The 25414-nt window shown below is 38.5% G+C and overlaps 1 protein-coding gene and 1 pseudogene across 10 annotated transcripts in view; one reads left to right on the top strand and one right to left on the bottom strand.

Moving 5' to 3' along the window:
• The window catches only part of RHOT1 (ras homolog family member T1), a 107760-nt gene that overhangs the window by 17313 nt on the left and 65033 nt on the right, over positions 1–25414 (bottom strand). For 2 of the 10 annotated variants that reach the window (XM_033184251.1, XM_033184245.1), the window contains 6 exons: positions 23418–23537; positions 22200–22402; positions 21055–21150; positions 19253–19375; positions 8952–9095; positions 6146–7253 (listed from right to left, as the gene is read on the bottom strand). In XM_033184251.1, the coding sequence (XP_033040142.1) occupies positions 7136–7253; positions 8952–9095; positions 19253–19375; positions 21055–21150; positions 22200–22402; positions 23418–23537 (804 nt within the window). In that variant the 3' untranslated portion in view covers positions 6146–7135. Of the gene's footprint in view, positions 1–6145; positions 7254–8951; positions 9096–16473; positions 17744–19252; positions 19376–21054; positions 21151–22199; positions 22403–23417; positions 23538–25414 lie in introns of those variants that run through there. The other 8 variants (XM_033184246.1, XM_033184253.1, XM_033184250.1 and 5 more) reach the window with 8 other exon arrangements.
• On the top strand, positions 2792–3191 carry LOC117067551 (annotated as a pseudogene).

Genomic DNA, 25414 nt, shown 5'->3' on the forward strand with positions numbered 1-25414 from the left:
GTTTCCACATTTTTAGATGGTTAAGAAAATCAAAATAAGAATATTTTCTGGTACATAAAAATGACACAAAACTCACATCTCTGTGTCCATAAATGAAGTTTCATTAGAACGAAGTCATTCATTTGCTTATATATTGTCTGTGACTGTTTTCATGCTACAACAGAATTAAGTAGTTGTGAAAGTCTCAAATACTTCCAATCTGGCCCTTTGCAGAAAAAGTTTGCGACTTATAACTTAAACTGCAGCATATACATTCATGTTATCCTAATAAAACGCCTAAGGGTTGATTATAATACACTTATATGGGCTGGGCATGATAGCTCCTGCCTGTAATCAATCCCAGCACTTTGAGAGGCCGAGGTGGCAGATCACCTGAGGTTAGGAGTTCGAGACCAGCCTGGCCAACATGGTGAAACCCCATCTCTACTAAAAATACAAAAATTAGCTGAGCATGGTGGCAGTCGCCTGTAATCCCAGCTACTCCGGAGGCTGAGGCAGGAGAATCGTTTGAACCTGGGAGGCGGAGGTTGCAGTGTGCCAAGATCATGCCATTGCACTCCAGCCTGGGCAACAAGAGCAAAACTCTGTCTCAAAAAAAAATAAAAATAAAAACTTGTATATAAACTATAAATAGGAAAATGCTGAAAGAGAAACACTGTTCTTGTGGAATTTGGAATTTTCAATGTATAAAAATAATATTGGCAATTCCTCCTTGTGTGTACACAGCTGACATTCAGCTTTCAAACCCAGAAAGACTAACAATCTCTCGATTTCACCATTGGACCTCTGCAACTATCTATGCTAAAGAAGATAAAATTGGCCGGGTGTAGTAACAAAAATTAGCTGGGCATGGTGGCACATGCCTGTAATCCCGGCTACTCAGGAGGCTGAGGCGGGAGAATCACATGAAGCCGGGAGGCAGAGGTTTCAGTGAGCCGAGTGGTGCCACTGTGAGACTGTCTCAAATAAAATAAAATCTTACCTTCTGGGTAAGATACTTTCTGAACCCAAAATATCTGGGACAAATGGTCTGACAAGTCTGAGTGCCATGGGAGCAAGAGGATATTTTACGAAACTGAGATGCACTAGAGAAACCTAAGATACACAGCTGTGATAGTCACAGGTCAGACTTCCACAGAGCTGAGGGCCAAGCAGGTTAACAGACACTTGCTTTCACTGGCAGTGACTTTTTTTTTTTTTTTTTTTTGAGACGGAGTCTCGCAGTCGCCCAGGCTGGAGTGCAGTGGCCGGATCTCAGCTCACTGCAAGCTCCGCCTCCGGTTTACGCCATTCTCCTGCCTCAGCCTCCCGAGTAGCTGGGACTACAGGCGCCCGCCAACTCGCCCGGCTAGTTTTTTCTATTTTTTAGTAGAGACGGGGTTTCGCCGTGTTAGCCAGGATGGTCTCGATCTCCTGACCTCGCGATCCACCCGTCTCGGCCTCCCAAAGTGCTGGGATTACAGGCTTGAGCCACCGCGCCCGGCCTGACAGTGACTTTTGATAAAAAGAGTTAAAAAGACACGAATTACTTGTAACCTTAGGGGCTTAAATTAGTGTGTTATTGGACTGTGAATCTGGTGATAAAGGCATTGGAAAGGTCAAGCTGCCTGCATGGATCATTCTCATACTGTGAACATTAAATTTAGCATCTTGACATGTGGTACTTCTCAAAAAGTACCTAGTCCCAAATCAGTTTCCTAAAAACACATGGACTGTGAAAGTATGATTCAGGAATCTGGTATGTTGGTTAAAAAAATAAATAAAATATAAGAAGTATTAAAGTATGAAGTCAAACATGTTAATGGAACTAGATCACACACACTTATTTTTAGGATTTGCACATATATTTTAAAGGCATCTTTGTATTGACTTTTACTAGTGCAATTCAGACAAAAGGGACATCAAAGCTAACCTAACAGCCAATGATGGGCAAAAAAAAAAAAAGCCAACCCAAGTTGCATTTTGAGGGCCTGTTTAGGAAAGATTTATGCTCTACCACAGAGGTCAGGCACTTACCTCTGTTTCCCTCTCTTCATTATTCAGCTGCCTTCACAGATTGGGAAAGTTCTCATTTCATTCAAGACTGCCTCATCAGTATAGTTCTTTTTTTCTTTGTTTTTTTGAGATGGGGTCTCGCTCTGTTGCCCAGGCTGGAGAGCTGTGGCGTGATCTCAGCTCACTGCAACCTCCACCTCCTGAGTTCAAGTGATTCTCCTGCCTCAGCCCGCTGGGTAGCTGAGATTACAGACGTGTGCTACCACACCCGGTTTTTTTTTTTTTTAAATTAGAGACGGTGTTTCACCATATTGGTCAGGCTGGTCTGGAACTCCTGATCTCAAATGATCTGCCTGCCTTGGCCTCCCAAAGTGCTGGGATTACAGGCATGAGCCACTGTGCCCGGCCTCATTAGTATATTTCTTCTTTGATGCCTTCCCCTGGCAGGTGATGTGCATATATGCACTGACACCCAAAGTCCTACCACTTTCATAGGCCATTTCAGAATGGGTATGTGCTCCCCAAATTCCTAACATCAGAGCCCACTCCTACTGTAGCATTATCAGTGCCAACAATGCAGGAAATTGCTCATTTTTTGGTCAAATGTGAAAGAGAAAGACATGAATAGCAAGAAGCAACAGACCCCTGATATACTAAATAAGGCTAAGTTACTACATTATGCTAGGACTACAAACCTTCAAAGCAATGTTTCTTCACACAACTGCCTTATTATTCATTAAGACACTGTAGTAAACGCCCTCAGAATTGTCCATTTGAAAGACAATGCTGAGGAGCTAGTGGCGTCGACAGGTTCGAGGCGATTCGAGCTCCAGTTAGGATGATGGAGGTTGTTTGCAATGACCATCTGGGGAAGAAGGTCCACGCTAAATGCAACACGGATGATACCACTGGGGACCTTAAGAAGCCGATTACAGCCTAAACTGGCACCCGTTGGAACAAGATTGTCCTGAAGAAGTGGTACATGATTTTTAAGGACGATGTGTCTCTGGGGGACTATGAAATCCACGATGGGATGAACCTGGAGCTTTATTATCAAAAAATGAGAATGCTCTTCTTCCTACTGCCCCACTCTCCTCTCCCATCCTCACCCCCACACTGGGATAGATGCTTGTTTGTACAAGCTCACCTTAATAAAGACTTAGATGTTGAAAATAAATAAATAAATAAATAAAAGACAATGCTTTGGGAAGCTGAGGCGGGCAGATCACTTGAGGTCAGGAGTTTGAGACCAGCCTGGCCAACATGGTAAAACTCTGTCTCTACTAAAAATTAAAAAAAAAAAATTAGCCGGGCACGGTGGCTCACACCTGTAATCCCAGCACTTTGGGAGGCCAAAGTGGGTGGATCATCTGAAGTCAGGAGTTCAAGACCAGCCTAGCCAACATGGCGAAACCCCGTCTCTACTAAAAATACAAAAATTCGCCAGGCGTGGTGGTGCGTGCATGTAATCCCAGCTCCTCGGGTGGCTGAGGCAGGAGAATTGCTGGAACTTGGGAGGCGGAGGTTTCAGGGAGCCAAGATTGTGCCACTGCACCCCAGCCTATGGGTAACAGAGCAAGACCGTCTCAAAAAAAAAAAAAAAAAAATTAGCTGGGCATGGTGGTAGGTGCCTATAGTCCCAGCTACTAGGGAGGCTGAGGTTGCAGTGAGCCATGATCATGCCACTGCACTCTAGCCTGGGTGACAGAGCAAGACTCTGTCTCAAAAGAAAAAAAAAAAAAGACAATGCAACTGGTGTAAAGTGAAAGATCTCCTTTTGACTCCCAAGTTCCTATTTTCTTCATTTCTCCTTAGTATTCTTAAAGCTTGCATCTCCTGAGCAAACTGTAAAAGCTAGAAGAAGCCTTTTCTTGTGTTCACATTATTTTCTCACATTCACTAGTCTCTAAAGTAGATGCAAAATGAAGAAAAATAGGCCAGGTCTGGTGGTTCATACCTATAATCCCAGCACTTTGGGAGGCTGAGGCAGAAGGATCACTTGAGCTCTGGGGTTTGAGACTAGCCTGTGTAACAGAGTGAGACCTCATCTCTACTAAAAAATTTTTTAAAAATTTGCCAGGTGTGGTGGCACATGTCTGCAGTCCCAGCTACTTGGAGGCTGAGGAGGGTGGATCACTTGAGCGCACAAGGTCAAGGTTGCAGTGAGCTGTGATTACGCTCCTGCATTCCAGCCCTGGCAACAGAGCAAGACTCTGTCCCAAAAAGAAAGAAAAAACCGCTATGTGCCTGTAGGTTAAAGATGAGAAAACAGTGAGCATTCCCTCTACTAATCCACCCCACCTGGAGTGATTGACAAGCGAGGAAAGGGGCTAGCTTACCAAGGGAGTGTGTCCGGAGCGAGCACAAGATAGGGCAGCTGCTCCCTCCCTTCTTTTGAACCAAAGAAATGTAAGTTTCCCAAATGAAAAGATGGAGAGAGAGTATCTAAATATATAAACACACCACTCATTAACTCTTGGTAAGCTAGCTTCTTTCCTCTGCTTCTCACAAACGCAACAACCTATTAAGCATTTAAAGCAGTATTTCAGACAAACTAGAAAAGAGCTTGGAAAAAATTAACTGTCATTGCAAACTATACAACTGACATAAATTTGGTAAGTGGGAAATTTTCAGAAAATAATAAAAATGAGGAGTCAGGCCGGGTGTGGGGGCTCACACCTGTAATCCCAGCACTTTGGGAGGCTGAGATGGGAGGACTGCTTGAGCCCAGGAGTTCAAGGATGTGGTGAGCTATCATCGTGCTACTGCACTCCGGCCGGAGCAACAGAGTAAGACCTTGTCTTATTAAAAAAATAAATAAATAAAAATAAAAAATGAAGTGTCTATGTTATTATTATTATTATTATTTATTTATTTATTTATTTTTTTTTGAGACGGAGTCTCAGGCTGGAGTGCAGGCTGTCGCCCAGGCTGGAGTGCAGTGGCGCGATCTCGGCTCACTGCAAGCTCCGCCTCCCGGGTTCCAGCCATTCTCCCGCCTCAGCCTCCGAGTAGCTGGGACTACAGGCGCCCGCCACCGCGCCCGGCTAGTTTTTTGTATTTTTAGTAGAGACGGGGTTTCACCGTGTTAGCCAGGAGGGTCTCGATCTCCTGACCTCGTGATCCGCCCACCTCGGCCTCCCAAAGTGCTGGGATTACAGGCTTGAGCCACCGCGCCCGGCCCGTGTCTATGTTATTTTGCAAGCTAGTAAGTGATACTGTTACTAGTTGCTCAAGAGGTGTGATCTTGTAAGAAAATGTCCCTCAGAACGGCAAAGGGGAAAAATCATGTTAAAGGAGAAAATAAACATGCAAACAATAGTAGAAACCACATTAATTAGCTATGTGAAGGGGAAAACAATTGGCCTTTTACCAGAATACACTTCTCTACAACTTTTAAATAAATATCCTCTTACATATATACATCGTACTTGACTGTTTTCCTAATGATTTTTTTTTTTTTTTGAGATGAAGTCTTGCTCCGTTGCCCAGGCGGAGTGTAGTGGTATGATCTCGGTTGACTGCAACCTCTGCCTCCTGGGTTCAAGCAATTCTCCTGCCTCAGCCTCCCGAGTAGCTGAGATTACAGGCATGCGCCACTACACCTGGCTAATTTCTTGTATTTTTAATGGAGACGGGTTTTTGCCGTGTTGGCCAGGCTGGTCTTGAACTCCTGACCTCAAGTGATCTGCCTGCCTCAGCCTCCCAAAGTGCTGGGATTACAGGCGTGAGGCATCACGACTGACTCAGCATTTTTTTTTTTTTTGAGATGTAGTTTCACTCTTGTTGCCCAGGCTGGAGTGCAATGGCGCGATCTCAGCTCACTGCAATCTACACCTCCCAAGTTCAAACGATCTCCTGCCTCAGCCTCCCAAGTAGCTGGGATTATAGGCATGCGCCACCATGCCCAGCTAATTTTTTGTATTTAGTAGAGACAGGTTTTCACCATGTTGGTCAGGCTGGTCTTGAACTCCTGATCTCAGGTGATCCACTCACCTCGGCCTCCCAAAGTGCCAGGATTACACGACTGAGCCACCACTCCCGACTGAGTATTCCTTTTATACAAACAATTCTCAATATGAGAGACAGAAACCAGAGGACTTCACTCACATCTGTACAGAAATACTTCAGAAGACAAAAGAACTCAAGATCACAGTACACAGCAGTTATTTATTTAAATACTTGAAAAGGCTGATGATGGAAAAAATAGGTTTATCATGAGAGTTTATATTCATTAGATTTATCATTTAAAAAATTACTGCCTCTAGGTTATCCTAGCCTGATATAGAACACTTGGTGACACATGCAGTTACTGTAATAGACTATAATAGACACAGCCATTATAGAATGATTTACACTTGGGAGGAAATTCAACAGTAGTAAGGGTGACTCTTTATTTAAACTAAAAACACTGGTAATATACAAATTTTTTTTTTTTCATTTCATTGAAAGGGCTATAAAATTCAACATACTGACAAAAGAAGCAACATAATCACATAGATAACGTCTCTGCTAGTTGCTTTTACCTTACTTCACCCTTAAAGGTGAGCTGCACGCTCAGCTACACAATTTTCTAGACTGTGCGATGGCTTCAAGGCTGGCCTACCACAACTGACTGAAAAAAAGTCATGTTGGTAAGCTGACACTGCTTATGTTTTTAAAAACGGAGAGAGAATGGCAAATAGTGCCTCATGTCCTTATAGAACCCAAAGGATCATTCTGAGTAAATGTGAAATAAATAAAGTGATCCATGAGTAAATACAATCTCTGGGCTAACTTAAACCTAGGAGAGTGAGCCAAGTGAGCACTAACAATACCATTTAGAAATGTCTAGAAACACCATTTCTAGAACTCAGCTTGGGAGACCATATCTTACCTGAATATGTACATATATTTACAAAATATTCCCTTTTGGCCTCTGGAATTTAGCCATTTTAGTTTGGCTGTTAGCTGTTTTCTTTCCATATGCTAGCCAATACTGCAGTTATAACTATCATTAAAATACTTGTATGCATGAATTACAAATATTAATAAAGTAACTCTGCATGTATAAATATCTCAATATTTCTAGCAGAACTTAAAGCATTCAGAATGTACATAAAAGTATTTGTTTTTGGTAGGGCCAGTATTTCTTTTTATATCATCGCTGTTTCAGTAATGCTTTGTACATAGCAAAGCCCAAAACTGCAAAAACAGTAGCACCAAAACTTGCTCGAAGCCAAAACGTGGAGCTCTTGAGGTCAGCTTGTGTCACGTGCCTGTAGTCAGAAAATATAATTATTACTTAAAACATGATTAGTATGAAAACCTATACCAGTTATTTAGCAGTCTACTTTTAGGTAAGTATTAGTACACTTGTCAAGCTAATTGCATACAGTAATGTTTATCAAAAACATTGATCAATATAGCCATGTATATAATTACTTAATCATTACTTTAAGAAAATGACATAATGTAGACACTAATAAAGACAATTAGCTACTTTGTGGGAGTAGACATCCAAATTTGTAAACTTTTTTTTCACACGGGAAATAAAGAAGTTAGACAAATCAATCTAGCATTTTGTAATACCATCATGGTCCTTCAAAATGAAAATTAAGGTGGTGTTCCCACAATTTTGAGGATCATATTCACGGTTAAATAATGTGCAATCTCCTATCCCCAGGAACTGAAAGCAATTTTGTAAGCAGTTAAGTGACAAGTGACAATACTTTTCTAAGAGAAATGATTAAAGTCAACTTTGGAAACACTGAGCCTCATAAAAATTTACAAAAAACGCCCCCCCCAAAAACCGAAAGGGGGAGGGGAAGATTTATCAGTTTGCATTAATTTGGTTACTGCTAATTAAAGAGAAAAAAAAACAATCCCTGGTGTTAGACAGGCAGTGATAATGGTACCAACTAACGGACATAATGTAACGTGATGGATTGAAAGGCAATGACATAAAGGAAGCCATAGTATGCATGACAAGGGACAGCCTGTACCACAAACTGAGTTGTGAGCATGCTTAGTAAGTACCCTCAAGAGTCTCAAGTATGACAGCTTACCATGAAGAGGATAAAGCTCTAAAGAAAAGGTCAGAACATTTTATTTAAATGTCACTAAAGTCTTAGTTACTAAGTGAACACAATTGAGATGATGTAGAAAACTTAAAAAATTGGCCAGGTGCAGTGGCTCATGCCTGTAATCCCAGCACTCTGGGAGGCCAAGACAGGTGGATCACCTGAGGTCAGGAGTTCGAGACCGGCCTGGCCAACATGGTGAAACCCCGTCTCTACTAAAAATATAAAAATTAGCCGGGCATGGTGGTGGGTGCCTGTAATCCCAGCTACTTGGGAGGCTGAGGCAGGAAAATTGCTTGAACCTAGGAGACAGAGGTTGCAGTGAGCCGACATGATGCCACTGCACTCTAGCCTAGGTGACAGAGTGAGACTCCATCTCAAAAAAAAAAGAAAGAAAAGAAAACTTACAAAATTAAGCGCTTAGAGAGACTGTCTAGTTTAGATTATTTTATAACTAAGTTAAACAGATTTGAAGCAAAAGTCAGATATCATTAAAAGACCAAGGTACTGACATATGCAAAAGAGTTAAGAGCCAAGAATTCAAACTACACAAAACTACTTTGCCTCAGTAACAGTCAAAGTGAACAGATTAGTTATCACAAAATAGAGTCTGTACATCCCTAGGACAAAAGTCTACAACACAAGCTAGAGTGTTCCATGCTTAACACCACAACAAAGCAAGACACAACACTCCAATTCTCACCCTCACCAGTTTCTATTTTTTAAAAAATCACTCCTCACATAATTATTTCTTACAAAGCAAAGTGATATCACAGATTCATTCCAGTTTGCAAGTTAGTTTTTCCAACAGGCAGTGTTTTATTAAAAAAAAGTCAGAGAAGAAAACACTTAGGTTTTTCAAGTTGGAAAAATTCCAACGAGACCAACCCATACCTGGCTTCAAGAAAAAGTGGACCTTGAGATGACTCCATGAAGATGGAATCTTCTACAGAGCTGACAGCGTGCACCTGGTGAGTAATACTGCCTTCGTCGTCTGCTAACAGCATGGCACCCCACTCAGCTACCCGGGCTCTTAACCTTTTATATACATGCATACAGTTTGCAGTTCACAGCAGAGCTCACAAAAAAAGAGGACTCAAAATAACATCTCTCAATTATGCATCCCACACATAAATTGAGTTGCCACACTATATGATGGATCTCATGTTTTCTATATTTAAAATAAATGTATTCTATAGCAAATTGCCAAACTTAAAAAAAAATCTATCTGTATGTACTCTCTTAACAAACACACACACACCCACCCCAGACAAGGAAACCTAAAGCTGTTATATATATTCTCTAAACATCCTATGAGTCTGGTCTTGGTACATCTGAAATACCAAGTCCTCTAAACCAATACCATAAGCAGTACCTGACAACATGTAGTAACCATAAGTATTCATCAGAAATGAGGTTAACGACTATTAGTCATGAAGTTTACAGATGATTATAACTTTGGATTATCAAAAACTACAAATATATATCTGTGAAAAAATTGAGTCCAACATCCCAAACTCATAGACCACCATGGATCTATGACAAGAGTAACAAAAGTTTACAATTCCAAGTCAATGCAGATGTATAGAATTTAAAGTCAGATCACAGGCTAAAGGTGCATTAGAGGTTTCTCTTCATCTTTGGTCTCCCTGTGATTATCACACATCTGCACTGACGGATTTTTTAAATTTTATTTTTAATTTTTTACATTTTTTTTAACTTAGGAGGAAAAAACAATTAGGATTTTCGGCTACTTTTTGTATTTTTAGTAGAGATGGGATTTCACCATGTTGACCAGGCTGGTCTCAAACTCCTGACCTCAAGTCAAACTCCTGCCTCAGCCTCCCAAAGTGCTGGGATTACAGGTGTGAGTCACTGTGACCAGCCCCTTTTAGACTTTTTCTATGTATTTTTTACACAGCTGCAAACACAGTGTGTGTATAATTCTATATATTTTTCACACTTGTTATAAGGTATGGACTTCTTCATCAATTATGGAAACATTCTAAATAGCTGGATTATATTCTATTATCCTATTGCTGGCTATCTCCTTTTGTTTTATTATTTTACTTTTCAGAGACAGCATCTTGCTGTGTCACCCAGGCTGGACAGTGCAGTGGTACAATCCTAGCTCACCGCAGCCTTGAACTGCTGGGCTCAAGTGATCTTCCTGCTTCAGCCACATAAGTAGCTGGGACTACAGGTGTATGCCATCATGCCTGGATAATTTTCATTTTTCTTGTAGAGATGGGTCTTGCTATGTTGCACAGGCTAGTCTTGAACTCCTGGCCTCAGCCTCCCAAAATGCTGGGATTACAGGCATAAGCCACCATGCCCAACCTGGCTATCTCCATTTATTTGTGGCTACAAAAAAAGACTATCTTTCTACATAAAATTTTTCTCCATATTTAGGATGTTTTCGTTAAGATAGACTTCCCAGAATTAAATGTTACAAGGTCAAAAACGTGTATGTGTGTCTATGTATAAAGGGTTTTTTCTAACCTACTGATATATCAAAATCACCAAACTTTCCTATTCTATGTGGAATAAGATCATTTAGTTCAGCAGTATGTCTTTTTACAACATTAGAAATAATGACTAAATGTTGAATATAACCCTGACTAATCATTCACAGTTTGTTAGAGCTTTCAAGCTCTTAGGTGAAAATTACTGTGTCTGGGATGTTGGCTTTCTGGCTTAGAAGTGCTGAAGGCCCATAAATGTATCAGACATCAAGTTCTCTTTGACATAGGTGTAGGAGCCAACCAACACATCTGGACTTGGGTTTTATTAAGGCTGCTACTTAATAATGCAGAGACAAGAAAATGTTGCAAAAATTCAGGTAATAAAGAGTTAAATGAATAACTGTGTGAACAGTCACACGAGGCATATGCAGATTGGCCAAAATTCCTATGTACCTTTGCACTGAATATCTTTAGTGCAAGGGCATACAAAATACTTTTAATTAATTCTGCAACTTAAGGTGAATATAAAAACATGAACTGGCTGGGCACAGAGGCTCACACTGTAATCCCAGATCTTTGGGGGGCTGAAGTTGGAGGACTGCTTGAGGCCAGGAGTTCAAGACCAGCCTGGGCAACACAGAGGAAGGGTAAGAATTCAGAAATTGTTACCCAGGTATCAATTAACCTTGTCTTAGACTGTAAGCTGTTATGCAGATGAAAAGAAAAGTTCAGTAGAAAATACTCAAAGGAAGCAAAACTGAGAGACTTTACTCAGAGGAGCTCCAGAGAGTCATTTTTATCAGTCTTCCCCACGATTTCTCAGAAATGTATTTGAATTTCCTATTTTTCACTCCTCTCATCTCACCATCTTATTCTTTCCAAAATACAACTAAGAGATGTACAAATGCACTAATGTGAATGGTCTTCTAATTTTACAACTCTATCCATATATATATATCTCAGGTATAGATTTTTAAGATAATACTCTAAAACAACCAACATAACTGTAATGCGAGTGTATCTAAAGTTACCAGGGCACAGAGATATCATATTTAGCTTTTTCTTATTTGTAATTACGTATCTCAAGTTGAAAACTACACTGAGGTCACCAAACTACAGTAAATTTTTCTGTCTTTATTTATTTATTTAAAGACAGGGTCTCGCTCTTATTCAGGCTGGAATGCAGTGGCATGAACACAGCTCACTGCAGCCTCAACCTCCTGGGCTCAGGTGATCCTCCTGCCTTAGTCTCCCATGTAGCTGGGACCCCAAAAGCATGCTACCACACCTGGCTAATTTATGATTTTTTGTAGAGATAGGGGTCTTAATACAACTTTGTTGCCCAGGCTGGTCTGGAACTCCTGGGTTCACATAATCCTACTGCCTCGATCTCCAAAAGTGCTGAAATTATGAGTGTGAAACACTGTGCCCAGCTCTATTTTTTTTTTTTTCAGACAGAATCTCATTGTGTCACCCAGGCTAGAGTACAGTGGCACAAACACAGCTCACTACAGCCTTGACCTCCTGGACTCAAGCAAACCTCTCACCTCAACCTCCTATATAGCAGGGACCACAGGTGTGAGTCATCACACCCAGCTTTTTTTTTTTTTTTTTTTACTTTTTGTAGAGACAGGATCTCACTTTGTGACCCAGACTGGTCCCGAACTCCTGAGCTCAAGTGATCCTCCTGCCTTGACCTCCCAAAGTGCTGGGATTAGAAGCATGAGCCACTGCACTTGGCCCTTTTCTATTTTCAAATATTTCGCTTAAAAAAAAAGTCTTCTGAGGCCGGGCATGGTGGCCCATGCCTGTAATGTCAGCATTTGGGAGGCAGAAGAAGCCAGATCACTTGAGGTCAGGAGTTCAAGATCAGCCTGGCCAACAAGGTGAAACCCGTCTCTACTAAAAATACAAAAAATTAGCCAGGTGTGGTGGTGCATACCTGTAATCCCAGCTACTTGGGAGCTGAGGCAGGAGAATCGCTTGAACCTGGGAGGTGGGGGTTGCAGTGAGCTGAGATAGGGCCACTGCACTCCAGCCTGGGCAACAAAGTCAGACTCTATCATAAAATAAAATAAAAAAATAAAATTAAAAAAATAAAAAATAAAATAAAATAAAATATTAGAAATTAAAAAAAAAGTCTTCTGAACTCTCTTTTATTTCTCCACATTTCAATCTGGTGAAGTATTTTCTTTCTTTCTTTTTTTTTGAGATGGAGTCTTTGCTCTGTCACCAGGTTGGAATGCAGTGGTGCGATCTCAGCTCACTGCAACCTCCGCCTCCTGGGTTCAAGCAATTCTCCTGCCTCAGCCTCCTGAGTAGCTGGGACTACAGGTGCGCACCACCACGCCCAGCTAATTTTTGTATTTTTAGTAAAGACGGGGTTTCACCATGTTGGCCAGGATGGTCTCAATCTCTTGACCTCATGATCTGACCTCCTTGGCCTCCCAAAGTGCTGGGATTACAGGCGTGAGCCACAGTGCCTGGCCATATTTTCTATATCTACTTTTAATAATAATGCCACTATAGCTAATAACAATTTTAATAAGGACAATTCTCCTAACTGAGCCAATAGGCATAAAATATTTCAATAGGATATTTATTAGGATAAATATTTAATAGGATAAAACAGGTTAAGGAATCAATATACAGTGTCTAGCAGCTTCAACACAAACCATAAGCAAGCTGTTTACTTGGCATGCCTAAATAGTAACACACTTTGGGAAAGGACACAGGTGTGCACTAATGTCAAGAAATGCTTCACCAAGCATTAGAAGAATCTGAATTTACAGATGATCATGAATACAAAGGAAATGCTCCAATATCTATATGTTAACTAGTGATACTTAAAGATCAGATAAGACAAACTTCACCTTGTCATGTCCTTTAATATATTAACCAAATGACAAAAAATTTAAAAATTATAAGCAGCAGCAGCTTACTTAATGAAACCTATTAAACTCTTGTATAACTTTAAATATATAACTATGTATACAAATTCACAAACAATCTTATAAGGACCTTCATACAAGGGAATAAATAAGTTTCATAAGAAACTAACGCAGGACTTCCTTGGATAAAATATTTTACTATAACATAATATTCCAAGGACTCTTAGATTTCCAACATTTAACAACATTAAGATTTTTAGAAACCTATCCTCTTCATAAGGCAATCCTATGAAAAAGCAGTTCATTTTTGTCTGACAATAATAAAATCCTTTCTTCAACAAAGGACTCCTATATTAAGTAATGAATTCACGCTACATAAAGGAAGAACTTGGGTGATTATTAAAGCAGTATGGGTGAATGAAGTAAGTCATTAATGAATGGCTTAAATGTCACGCATATATTTAATCTAAAAATACATCATAAATAGGGTAAAAAATGCAATACGTATGCTGTCCATCACGCTTTTGGGCCTCTGTAAATACTCAGTGTGAACTATGCACTTGGTTGTCAAACTCTAATGCTGCCACTGAACTTAAGAAGTAGCACAAACCAACAATGTATATGGCTAATGCAAATAATAAAATAGAATGAAAGAAATCCTAAAACCAAAATACGCACAAAGGAAATCACGCCCAAATAACAAACTGTAAAATAAACAATATTTGATTAAATAACAGGTTAGAGGAAGTGGTGGGATTATACACAAAAACCTAGCTGGGAAGGAGATTGAGAGTATTAAAAAATTACTAAGTGACACAAACAAACAAATGAAAACAAACATCTAAAAAAAAGGACAAATTAAAGTTCACGACACACTACAATCTAGAAACATTCCCATGCAAAGCAGGAGTGTTCTCAAGTCAGAGTAATAAATACTTAATAAATAAAAATCCTGGGTAGTTCAAACCAACAATCAAGCTCATCTATATATAATCACTTTCAAATTTAAAAGATACTTAAAATTTAAAATATATTCAAAAGATCTTTTTCTCCAGTAATGTAATTTATACTACTTGAAATGAAAGCAGTCCCAAAGATTAAAATCATCTGACCACATGTTAATCATCCTCCAAATGTATTTAAATTCAAATAATTCCAGTTATTCATAAATTAGTCTAAAGGAAAACATAAACCTATCCAGATCTAAGAGTGAGATCATAATTACCAAGAGAAAGATTACATGTGAGATAGATGTGTGTTTAACACTACTCTCACATGTCAAAGTCAATATACATTCAATTAAATTGGAAATAAATTTTTTTATTATTTCTATATTTAAAGTATAAAATGTTAGTAAATAAGTTCAAGAAAAAAGACAATTTTTTTTTCTCATAAAAGGAAAAACACTTGCAGAAATTAACCTCTTGAAACTGCCTAAATTCATTATCAGGTTATACAGCACTTTTCTTTTTAGCATGAAGGACTAACATCACTGAAAATATAAGCAAAGTTTAAAAATGTTTTTCTTAGAGACATAATATTTAGAAAGATGCGTAAAAGCAGGTTCCATATCTTCTTCATTTTCAAATTTTGCCCCAGTTCACAGCAGGTTCCTATTCAAAGCAGGTACTTAAATTAAGTACTCTGAATGAATAAACCAAATCAAGGTGGGGTTAGGAGGGAGTAGGATAATAAGAGAATGTGGCCTCAAACAAACATGTATTATATCTGGTAGCAATCTGTATTTCAGTGACCAAAATTTTTACAAGCACACTAAAACAGTTGCTGATTTGAGACCAATACTTGTCTACTAATTTAATTCTTTGCAGACATTCAATGAAACTTTTTACTTAAATAAAAATGACGGCTGGGCGAGGTGGCTCACACCTGTAATTCCAGCACTTTGGGAGGCTGAGGCGGGCGGATCACCTGAGGTCAGGAGTTCGAGACCAGTTTGAAACATGGCAAAACTAAAAATACAAAAGTTAGCCGGGCAAGGTGGCACACGCCTGTGGTCCCAGCTACTCAGGAGGCTGAGGCACAAGAATCACTTGAACCTGGGAGGTGGAGGTTGCAGTGAGCTGAGATCATGCCACTGCACTCCAGCCTGGGTGGCTGAGTGAGACTCCATCTCAAAAAACAAACAAACAAACAACAACAACAAAAAAAGACAAGCCTTTTAGAACTGCTCTTTTACAATTCTAAATCAAACATTAAGCATGGTAGTTCTGATATCTAAAAACAAAGACTTAGGACCTAGTGGTAGGTGAGAACCCTCCCTATGAATAAACTACAATGAAAAAATTTTAAATGACTTTTACTTAATCAGTCTTTTTTGTGCTTAACATTAGGATATGTCTAACCCAGGAAACCAATAGTGACCAACTAATAACAGCTGCCAAAACCTAAGAAGTTAACAGGGAAAAGTGGTTCCATTCTCATCCCACCACCCAATAACTTTTTCCAATTTTTCATGGGAAAGGAGTAAAATGGTGGTGGTGATGGGACCAGAGACATTTTCATTCTGTAGGTGTCCTTTTCCTGGGCCTCCATTTTCACAACTAGGCCATACCTTAAGACTGAGGTTGCAAGCTGGTGGACTAGAAACATGCTTTGCTCTGATTAGTACTTTAAAAATTTGTTAATTAATTGCTAATCTCTAAATATCAGGAAATCTCACACCAAAGCCTTGATTTCCAGTCTCTTGTAAAACCAGAAAATCTGGCAACACCAGACCTGTACAACAACAAATGGCCAGAGCTGAGTGGTGGCTGCCTCTTTTAGACAGTGCCTGTCACAGTCCCCACCTCTCCTTGTTTCTTATACTTGGCCACCTTCATTCTTTTACATTATCCATCCAAGACCTGTGGGCACTGAGTTTTTGGCCCCCACCTACCTATCTTACTTACCTTTCATAAAGTAGAAGAAACTTCAGTATGCAGCCCCTAAAATTCCACTGTACTTCTCTTAAATAATTGGAATACTAACGGGGATAAGGAAGGAGCTGTTTGAAAAGTACACTGGATCCTCTACTTGTTGTTTTCATTCTTTCCATTCTTGTTTACCAGATGTTAGGATGTGTGCTGACATTACCATTAAATTACTACCAGTTTATAAACAGGTATGACCAAAACTTACTGATTTCTCTTTGAGGGTCACTATATAATTTACTATGCGCAATTGTATTCATTTAATGCACATCTATCCTATTTCATTTGAAAGCTAACTAAACCAATTTTATTTGAAAGCTAACTAAACCAATCTAGGAATAAAATTGTCACCAGGGACACAGACGATGAATCAATCTGTAATTATGGACAATCAAGAGTTTCTAGAATAGGTAAAAAAAAAAAAAATAGGTGGTTTGTGATCAGCAATTATGGGGAGCCAAGGTGAGTCCACCAAAATAAGATATCAAATAGATGTTGCTTGCTAATTAGATAAAATTATGATATTGGTAGATCAGAGGAATATGGAAGAAATTATATACCGATTTTAGAAAAATCCTTCATGAAATATCTGATAAGACAGGAAGATAAAATGTGGGCTGGATAATAACATATTTTTCATTGACTGAAAAATCCTTTCCCAAGAATTTTGAACCTGTCATTATACTATACGGCTTGCTCAGTTTAGTACTCTCCCTCATTCCAACCTCTGGGTATTCAACATCATTTTTTTTTATCAGTAACTTGAAAGACAGTACATATCTACCAAATTTGCAAATAGCACAATGCTTAGAGAGATATATAATGGGACAAATGACAGAAATAATGTTTGAAATGATTGAACTAGAACAAATGGATCAAAAAGAAGAATATGACATTTAATAGAGATATGTATGTATCTGCATTTAGATTTAAAGCATCAACTAAAAAATGCCAAATACACAATTAGAAAGGAGGGGACATCTGTCTCTTCATATGAAAAACATCTGACTTTAATTAACCCCAAGATAATATATGTCAACAGTGGGATGGGACTGCCAAAAAGTTAATTCATGCCCTAGACAGATGCTGTCCTAATTGTGAAACACAGCTGCCCACTGTTCTGGACTAGTCACACTACAACTGCAACACTGCTTTCTATTCTTGGTGGCACCTTTTAAGAGGTACTGTGAAAACCTAAGGGGCTTTCAGATGAAGACAACCAGGAATGATGAGTTCACTAAACCATCTAATTTAAGAAAAGGCTGAAAGAAATGGGGATGTTCTACCTGGAGAAGAGAAAATTAGGGGAGACATGATGGCCGTCTTCAAATGCCTGAAGGATTGCTATGTTGAAGAGGGAGTAGAATAGTCGTATGTTGTTCTAAAGGGCAGAACTAAAACTAAAGAGAGAAAGTTATAGGGAAAACATTTAGTTAAAAAAAAATAATAAAAGCAAAAGCAAAAATGCTTTCCAATGAGGCAAGCCATCAGCAGATAAACAGCACTCTCTCAGGAAGGCTTGCAGGAAGGCATTCTAACAGGAGGTTAGGCCAGATGAATTCCAGAATCTCTTCCAACTCAACGATTCCCAAAACTGGAGCACCTGAGTGTTGTTTGGTTTGAACTAGCCTTGCATTTTCTGTCAGTCATCATGAGAGAATCTGTCTATGTTACTACTTTACAAGGTGCTGAAGCACAGAAGCAGAACTTTGCCACCAAATGAGTGTGGTGATCCCTTCAAAGCAGTCACCTGAGATGGTTGCATTCTTATTCCAGAGCTGCTAGTGCTTGAAACATCACTGAAACTCTTAGAATGCCTTCAAAATCAGTTTCTGACTCATAGAAGAAATAAACTCACTGTTTCACAGACACATCCACTATATTGCTGGTGGATACAAACTATGGTCATTTGATATAAAGTCTAGCCCTCAGTGAGTGTCCGAATGGTAAGCCAAATAACTGACCCATTTCTAACCAAAACTGAATATTTAGCTTGTTCATCCATCTTAATCCAGCCCAGCTCCCAATGACTTTTAAATGATTTCAAAAACCTAATGCATACAAATATGACATCAAGTACAAATTAGTATTTAGCTCTTAAATGCTCAAAAAATGTAAAACTGTTTTGAACAAAGGTAGCATGATCAGAATAAGAATACAACCTTCCAAGATTATTGCTTTGAGGGAATATATGCATCCTTTTTTTTTCTCTTTCTTTCTTAAAAGCGTATTACTTTATAGGATTACTTCATGCTTTTGGTTCAATTATAAAGACCTAAAAAACCAGTACTACAGATCTTTTCCTCTTTTCCATATTCCTTTGAGTTCTTAAAGTTGGTTATTATCCTCATGTCTAGAAACCATGTTCTTTCAAATAAACACTCCAGGTGCTTAAAAGTAAAAGTAGATTATAATTAGAAATGGTTTCAAGAATAGAATATTTTTTCAAACCCAAAATACTGTACACATTACTATGGTTTTAATGAGACATATTATTTCAATGTAAGCTGAGTACAGTATAATATAATATCTTTCATTTAGGATCAACGTGTCTTTTCTTTACTACAAAAGTCCTAATCTATTTCTATTATTTCTATAACTCACAGCCAAAAGATTTTAATTTCCCTATACATATTATCTTTTAATAGGAAAGATAATTTATCTTCCTTATGAAAAAAATCATCCAAAATCTTATTTTACAGTCCTCTAAATATACCTATTAGTTTAAAAACACTATTAAGGATGCTTTCAAAACTAAACATTGTCATCACAGTGAGAATTTTAGTGGAAGTTAGTTGGGCATCAGTCAGCTTGTCTCTGTAGTGAGTATCTGTATAATAAATAGTTATTCGCTTTTTTCTTTTGTATTTTAACAGAATGCCTGGTACCCAGTAAATAAAGTTAAGAACCTGTTAAGAACTGCAGTGAAGATTTTGTTCTTTACAGATTGCAGCAAGTCTGAGTTGAGGAAGTTCTGACAGATGCAAAATGTACACCTGTTGCAGGTGCACATACAGCGTAACCGGGCATGGCTGCGAAAACACACAGAAGGACAGGAGTTGAGTTCTTACTTACAAATATGGCACAAGTCAGGGTGTGCCAACTTAAAAAAAAAAGACTTAGGCATAAGCAACACTCTTTGTAGAAAGGAAAAGGACAGTGTGGGGCATGCTAAAGTTGTGCAGAATTCCACATTTACCAAAAACACAATAAACAGTAATAGCTTCCTCCTCCCTCCCTGTAGAAAATCTAGGGAAAATTAGCTGACACTTTTGCTTTTTTTGGAGGGGGGATGGAATTATTATTACATGGATTTTTGTGGAATAAATATGCACAGCAATAGATGGCACCCTTGTCTAAATTAATAAAAAGAAAAACTGAGTAAGCCATAAGCACCCACCAAAAGGACAAAGTTTGCTAGCGTTTAAATAACCATTCCCTCCTCCTCCTCCCTCAGCATACACACATGCCTGAAAACCAGGAAGGAGAAGAATGATAAATACACAAATGAGTCAAAAGACAAGTATATTCAACCCTGAGAAGATGTGAACAACGTCTTTACTTCATCAAGCACCCTGGCTCTCAAAGGAACTAAATCAAGGTGCTTTATAAATTTCTACTCAAAATATAGGGTTGATTTCATCTGCTACCCAAACACAGCAACTAAATATGACAGTATGAAACTCTAGGTAAGGATGTAAAAATCAACAATGGATCCAATTGAAATTAGATATGAAATTTAGGGAGGCTTTCTGACTCCTTTCTGGTTGAGTAGAGTTGTACTAGTTGGTGCAGGCACAGGGGACAACCCATTTCACCTCAGCTCTAACTACCAAAGTAGGGGGTCTCCAATGACTGTTCAGTGGTCAGAGCCACTCATTCATACAAAGCCATCACACCACCCATGAAGAGGTACTGGCTCAGAACCCCCTCAGAAGAGCACCACCTGATGAATCAATGACATCAATTCCTGTAACACCTGAACATTTTTTTATAGGCTTCTCAGTCAAAGGACTGGCCCAATCTGACTTGGCTTAGCTTGTGAGATCTGATGAGACCACAGCACACGGTGGCATGGTTGTGGCGATTAGCAGCATTCCAATAATGCCTAATTCCCAACATGAAGAAAAACAAGAATTAATTAAAAAAAATTTTTTTATAGGCTCAAGACATTCCTTTTTCATTTTTTTTTTTTTAACTTGTGATGATGAACAAATCACTGCTACTAAGTCACTGCCAGCTGTCATACTGGAATCCATCTGTTATTTTATAAATCAAATCTGATTCTTTAACATACACAAGGCTCCACCCACCAAAAAGGAGAGATGCAAAGTATGCTTAGCAACAGGCAGATGCTTCATGAGAAGTAGTTTGGGATTAACCATATAAACAAGTGGTCCATGTATGTACATTTATCATATAACACACACACACACACACACGCACACACATACACACACAGAATTACAATAAAATGTTTTAAAAATGCAGATGTAAAAACACAGTTGCAGTTACTGTAACTACAAGATTAAAGAAGTACATTTATGTAGTAAGGAAGACAACATAATATACAGTTAGGCAGCAAGCCTGACCAAGCAGTGCGTTTCTACATAATTACTAAATGTTAATTATAGCAAGGAAGGAGATTTGGTCATTCTCTAAGAAAATATCAACAAAATCCCACAGAAGTCATAAAGAAAAAGTAACTTACAAAGCAGTTTTTAGAAAGACCCAGATTTTTCTCAAATTCTCTATTCTATCAGTGTGGCCCATGTCTCGGGAGAGTCTGTCTCTGTAATGATCCTCTCTGTAGATAACATACATGAGAGTTTTAAAGCAAAGGTAAAACATAAATAAGGTTTTGGTTATTCTATAATAATAGGAATGACTTGTCTTCGAGTACAAATAGAAATTCAAGGGTTTGTTGCATCTAAAAAAAGTATTAGGTAATAAAATAGCAGTAAAGTTAACTCTGACTTTAAAAATCTGTACAAATCAACACTTTTTTGAAAAATGTCAGTCTTGGTTTATAGCAATGTTTGATTATTACTCTATTTTACACTACAGTTTTCATAAGAAGAAAAATAATTTAGAGACTAACATAAGAATAAGTAGAATAAGCTATAAAGTCCTGAGAAACGCACTGCCTGAAAAACTATTTTGTTACAAAACAGAATTTATACAAACACACTACTTGAGGGAAATGCCATTAAGAACCATGCAATTTTAAGGCAGTTAGTAAACTACAGAGATGACCACAGTTATGTGCTTGTGCATATGCATGTATAGATATATAATAAATGTACATGAAATTTGTGGCTCATAACGCTTAATGTAAAACATTTATACAGTAGAAATTCCAATTACAACTACTCTTTACAGCACTTAAAAAAGACATATCCTGAACTCAAGCATACCCATAATTTCAACATAAATTAATAAAAGATTTTAGAAAACTTCATATACCTAAGGTCAATAACAGAAAAATGTAAAAATAAACTTTGTTCATATGAAAATGCTTTATAAGCATAAAACAACATGATGCCAACCCCATTTTATTCCAGTAAAACTATTTTTTAATGCTGGGTAGGGTGTTGTGTTTCACTGTACTATCCTATTAAGATAGTTAGAGCCTGCTCAAAAATATACAAATATTGCCAGAAGTATTGTTTATATCGTTTTATTGCAGCATTCAAACCAAACTTGCATTTACTCAAATTTGTACCTTCTCATTACAAAGTATCTTTCTGTTGCTGAACAATTCCTATGTGACAAAGATATTCCCTTCATGGCTAATAATGGCATGCAATGTTATGAACCATGCAACATGAAAATGAAGACAGAGCAAGTACTTACGGATACATGGCCATTGTTGTCAATTTAACAAAGATATCCTTACTGGGGGCATCAGCAGTATTGCAAGTGAAGGCTTGTGGTGGAGGCATTTTGTGTTTCCTGCAGAAATCAGTAGGTGAAATACTATATTCTTGTTTAACTTCATGCAGGTCTGACTTTGCAGCTACGATTAAGCAAGGTATTCTGCTGTCCATAAAGTGTTGCTATGGAACAAAAAATGAAATCAAAATCTGATAATAAGTTCAAAAATTACTATTTAATTAAATGTGAACCACACATTTCCTCCAGATAGGCAAAGCAACAGTAGTTTCAAAGCGAAAAAATGAACCAAAAGGCAAAGATTGGCAGTGGTCTAGGTAAATCTCATATAATAAATAAGATCCAGACCACTTTTCCAATGCTGATGACAAAACAGACCTATACTGATTCTTTAGATTACAATTTAAAAAAATATGTAATTAAAAACACACATCAAACACACATATTTTGAAATATAAAGAAATCCACCTAAATTCTTCTATAAAAACTACTTTCATTTTTTCATATCACCTCTAGCCCTTGAGCACATGCATTTATATGGTGTTTGTATAGTTGCAGTTATGCTGGACATAATCACTTAAAAATGTAATATTGTGTCCTCCATATTCTTCAGAATTCAAAACCATTTTTAATTTTCCATTTATTGTTTTTAATTTATTTTTTAAATATTGTCTAATATTCCACTAGATTATTTTATCTTACTTTAGTAAATCATCGTCCATTGTCAGCCATCTTGATTATTTCCAGTTTTTTGCTATTTCATAATCTCTAAGTAACTGATAGACTTTCTAAGCTTCAGGTTTATCCCTTTCCTCTGGCTGTTATTCTTGGTATATTTGGCAATATATAATCCATACGTACTACTCTTTTTTTTTCATCAGAGAGAAGGCAGACATATGTAACTTTAACAGCCAGGAAGACTTTGCATTAATGCAAAAGTTCTCAATCAAGAAGCACCTCAGAATCACATGTAGAAAACTTCTAGAAATATATAGGTCTGAGACTCTACCACTTTAGAACAAAACCAGAACCTTTAGGGATAGGGTAAAGATGTATGTATTTTTAAAAAGCTGCACACATCATTTTGTTGCATTTTTGTGGTTAAGAAACACCACATTGCAATTCCATAAAAACTCCATATGAAGTTACATTTAGTCATATTCTGTAGGAGCAACAAACCTTAAAAATCCTGGCACAGTATTCAAAGGATTTGGGATTGCTGACATCATACACCAGGCACACAACATCACAAATGATCTCAGCTTCAGTTAGAAATTCCGATTCTGAGATATCATGCAACTTGTAAAAGAAAGACAATGAAATATATAAGTATCATAATATTGACATATTAAGTCATAATAGCTTATTACTTCCTCCCCCTGGGCTTCCTAACTTTAAAAGTACTGGTTAAACATAACTTTTCAGGCCATTTTTTAAAGTAGAAAGTATAGACAAATAAGTATCTTCTGTTTCTGTAGACTAAAAATGGTGATTAAGATTCTGTGGAAGCTTAGCCAAGCACACTGACATGTGCCTATAGTCCCAGCTACTGGGGAGGCTAAGGCAGGAGAATCGCTTGAGCCTGGAAAGCAGAGGTTACAGTGAGCCGAGATCGTGCCACTGCACTCCAGCCTGGGTGACAGAAGTGAAACCCTGTCTCAAAAAAAAAAAAAAAAAAAAAAGATTCTATGGCAGCTAGTATTAGTGAGTGACTAATGTGTGGCAGCAGGCCCTCTACATGCATTGTTTACATTCTACAGAAAAGGAGACGGGCTAGAAAGATTAAGTCAGCTGCCCATGGTACACATCTAGGAAGTTACCAAATCAAAATTTGAACTCAGATATGATTCTCAATCTATTTTCTTTCTACCACACCACCTTTTCTCCCCCACTAATCAAAAACAAAAAGCAAATAACTCTTTTTTTTTTTTTTTTTTGAGACAGAGTCTCCCTCTGTCGCCCAGGCTGGAGTGCAGTGGCTGGATCTCAGCTCACTGCAAGCTCTGCCTCCCGGGTTCCAGCCATTCTCCTGCCTCAGCCTCCCAAGTAGCTGGGACTACAGGCGCCCGCCACCTCGCCCAGCTAGTTTTTTTTTTGTATTTTTTAGTAGAGACGGGGTTTCACCGTGTTAGCCAGGATAGTCTCGATCTTCTGACCTCGTGATCCGCCCGTCTCGGCCTCCCAAAGTGCTGGGATTACAGGCTTGAGCCACCGCGCCCGGCCTGCAAATAACTCTTTACAGTAAGGTCATTTTGCTCTGTTTCACTGCCACTCTTTGGTGTTTATTATAAAATTTCTTAAATATTCCATCTATGATATAATGATCTCCAACAAGAGTAAAATTCAGGGGTGGGCACTGTGGCTCACACCTGTAATCCCAGCACTTTGGGAGACTGAGGTGGGCAAACCGCTTGAGCCCAGGAGTTTGAGACCAGCCCGGGATGAGGTTTCTCCATGTTGGTCAGGCTGGGGTGATCCACCCGCCTCGGCCTCCCAAAGTTTGCTGGGATTACAGGCGTGAGCCACCACACCCAGCCCATATAAGCGTCCTTCTACTGTATTTCATGGTGTCTTGTCGGCCCTTCTTTTGTACTTTTTTTATTGTTTGTTTGATTTTATTGCTACTTGCAGAGCAGGGCTAACCCATAGGCAGTGTGCCTAGAGTAGCCTATACATTTTTAAGGCTAACATATTTGTTAAATATTCCCTTCCCTGCTAAATAAACTTGATTCAGATTATAGATAAACTACCAAGCTTTAGCAGGATTTTCATATTAATTTCTAGTCAAATAGTACAGGAAATAATTTAAAAAAAAATAGAAGTATGCAGTCATAAATAAGGAGTTCATGTCCTTTGCAGGGACATGGATGAAGTTGGAAGCCATCATTCTCAGCAAACTAACACAGGAACAGAAAACCAAACACTGCATGTTCTCACTCATAAGTGGGAGTTGAATAATGAGAATACATGGATACAGGGAGGGGCACATCACACACTGGGGCCTGTCAGGGGCTGAGGGGCAAGGGAAGGGAGAGCATTAGGACAAATACCTAGTGCATGCGGGTCTGAAAACCTGGATGATGGGTTGACCTATCCAACAAACCTGCGCAAGTATCCCAGAACTTAAAGTAAAATTAAAAAAAAAAACAAAAATAGAAGTAGAAGAAAGTAAAAGG

Source organism: Trachypithecus francoisi, unplaced genomic scaffold, assembly GCF_009764315.1.
Source record: "Trachypithecus francoisi isolate TF-2019V2 unplaced genomic scaffold, Tfra_2.0 Lachesis_group20, whole genome shotgun sequence".
Lineage (NCBI taxonomy): Eukaryota > Metazoa > Chordata > Mammalia > Primates > Cercopithecidae > Trachypithecus > Trachypithecus francoisi.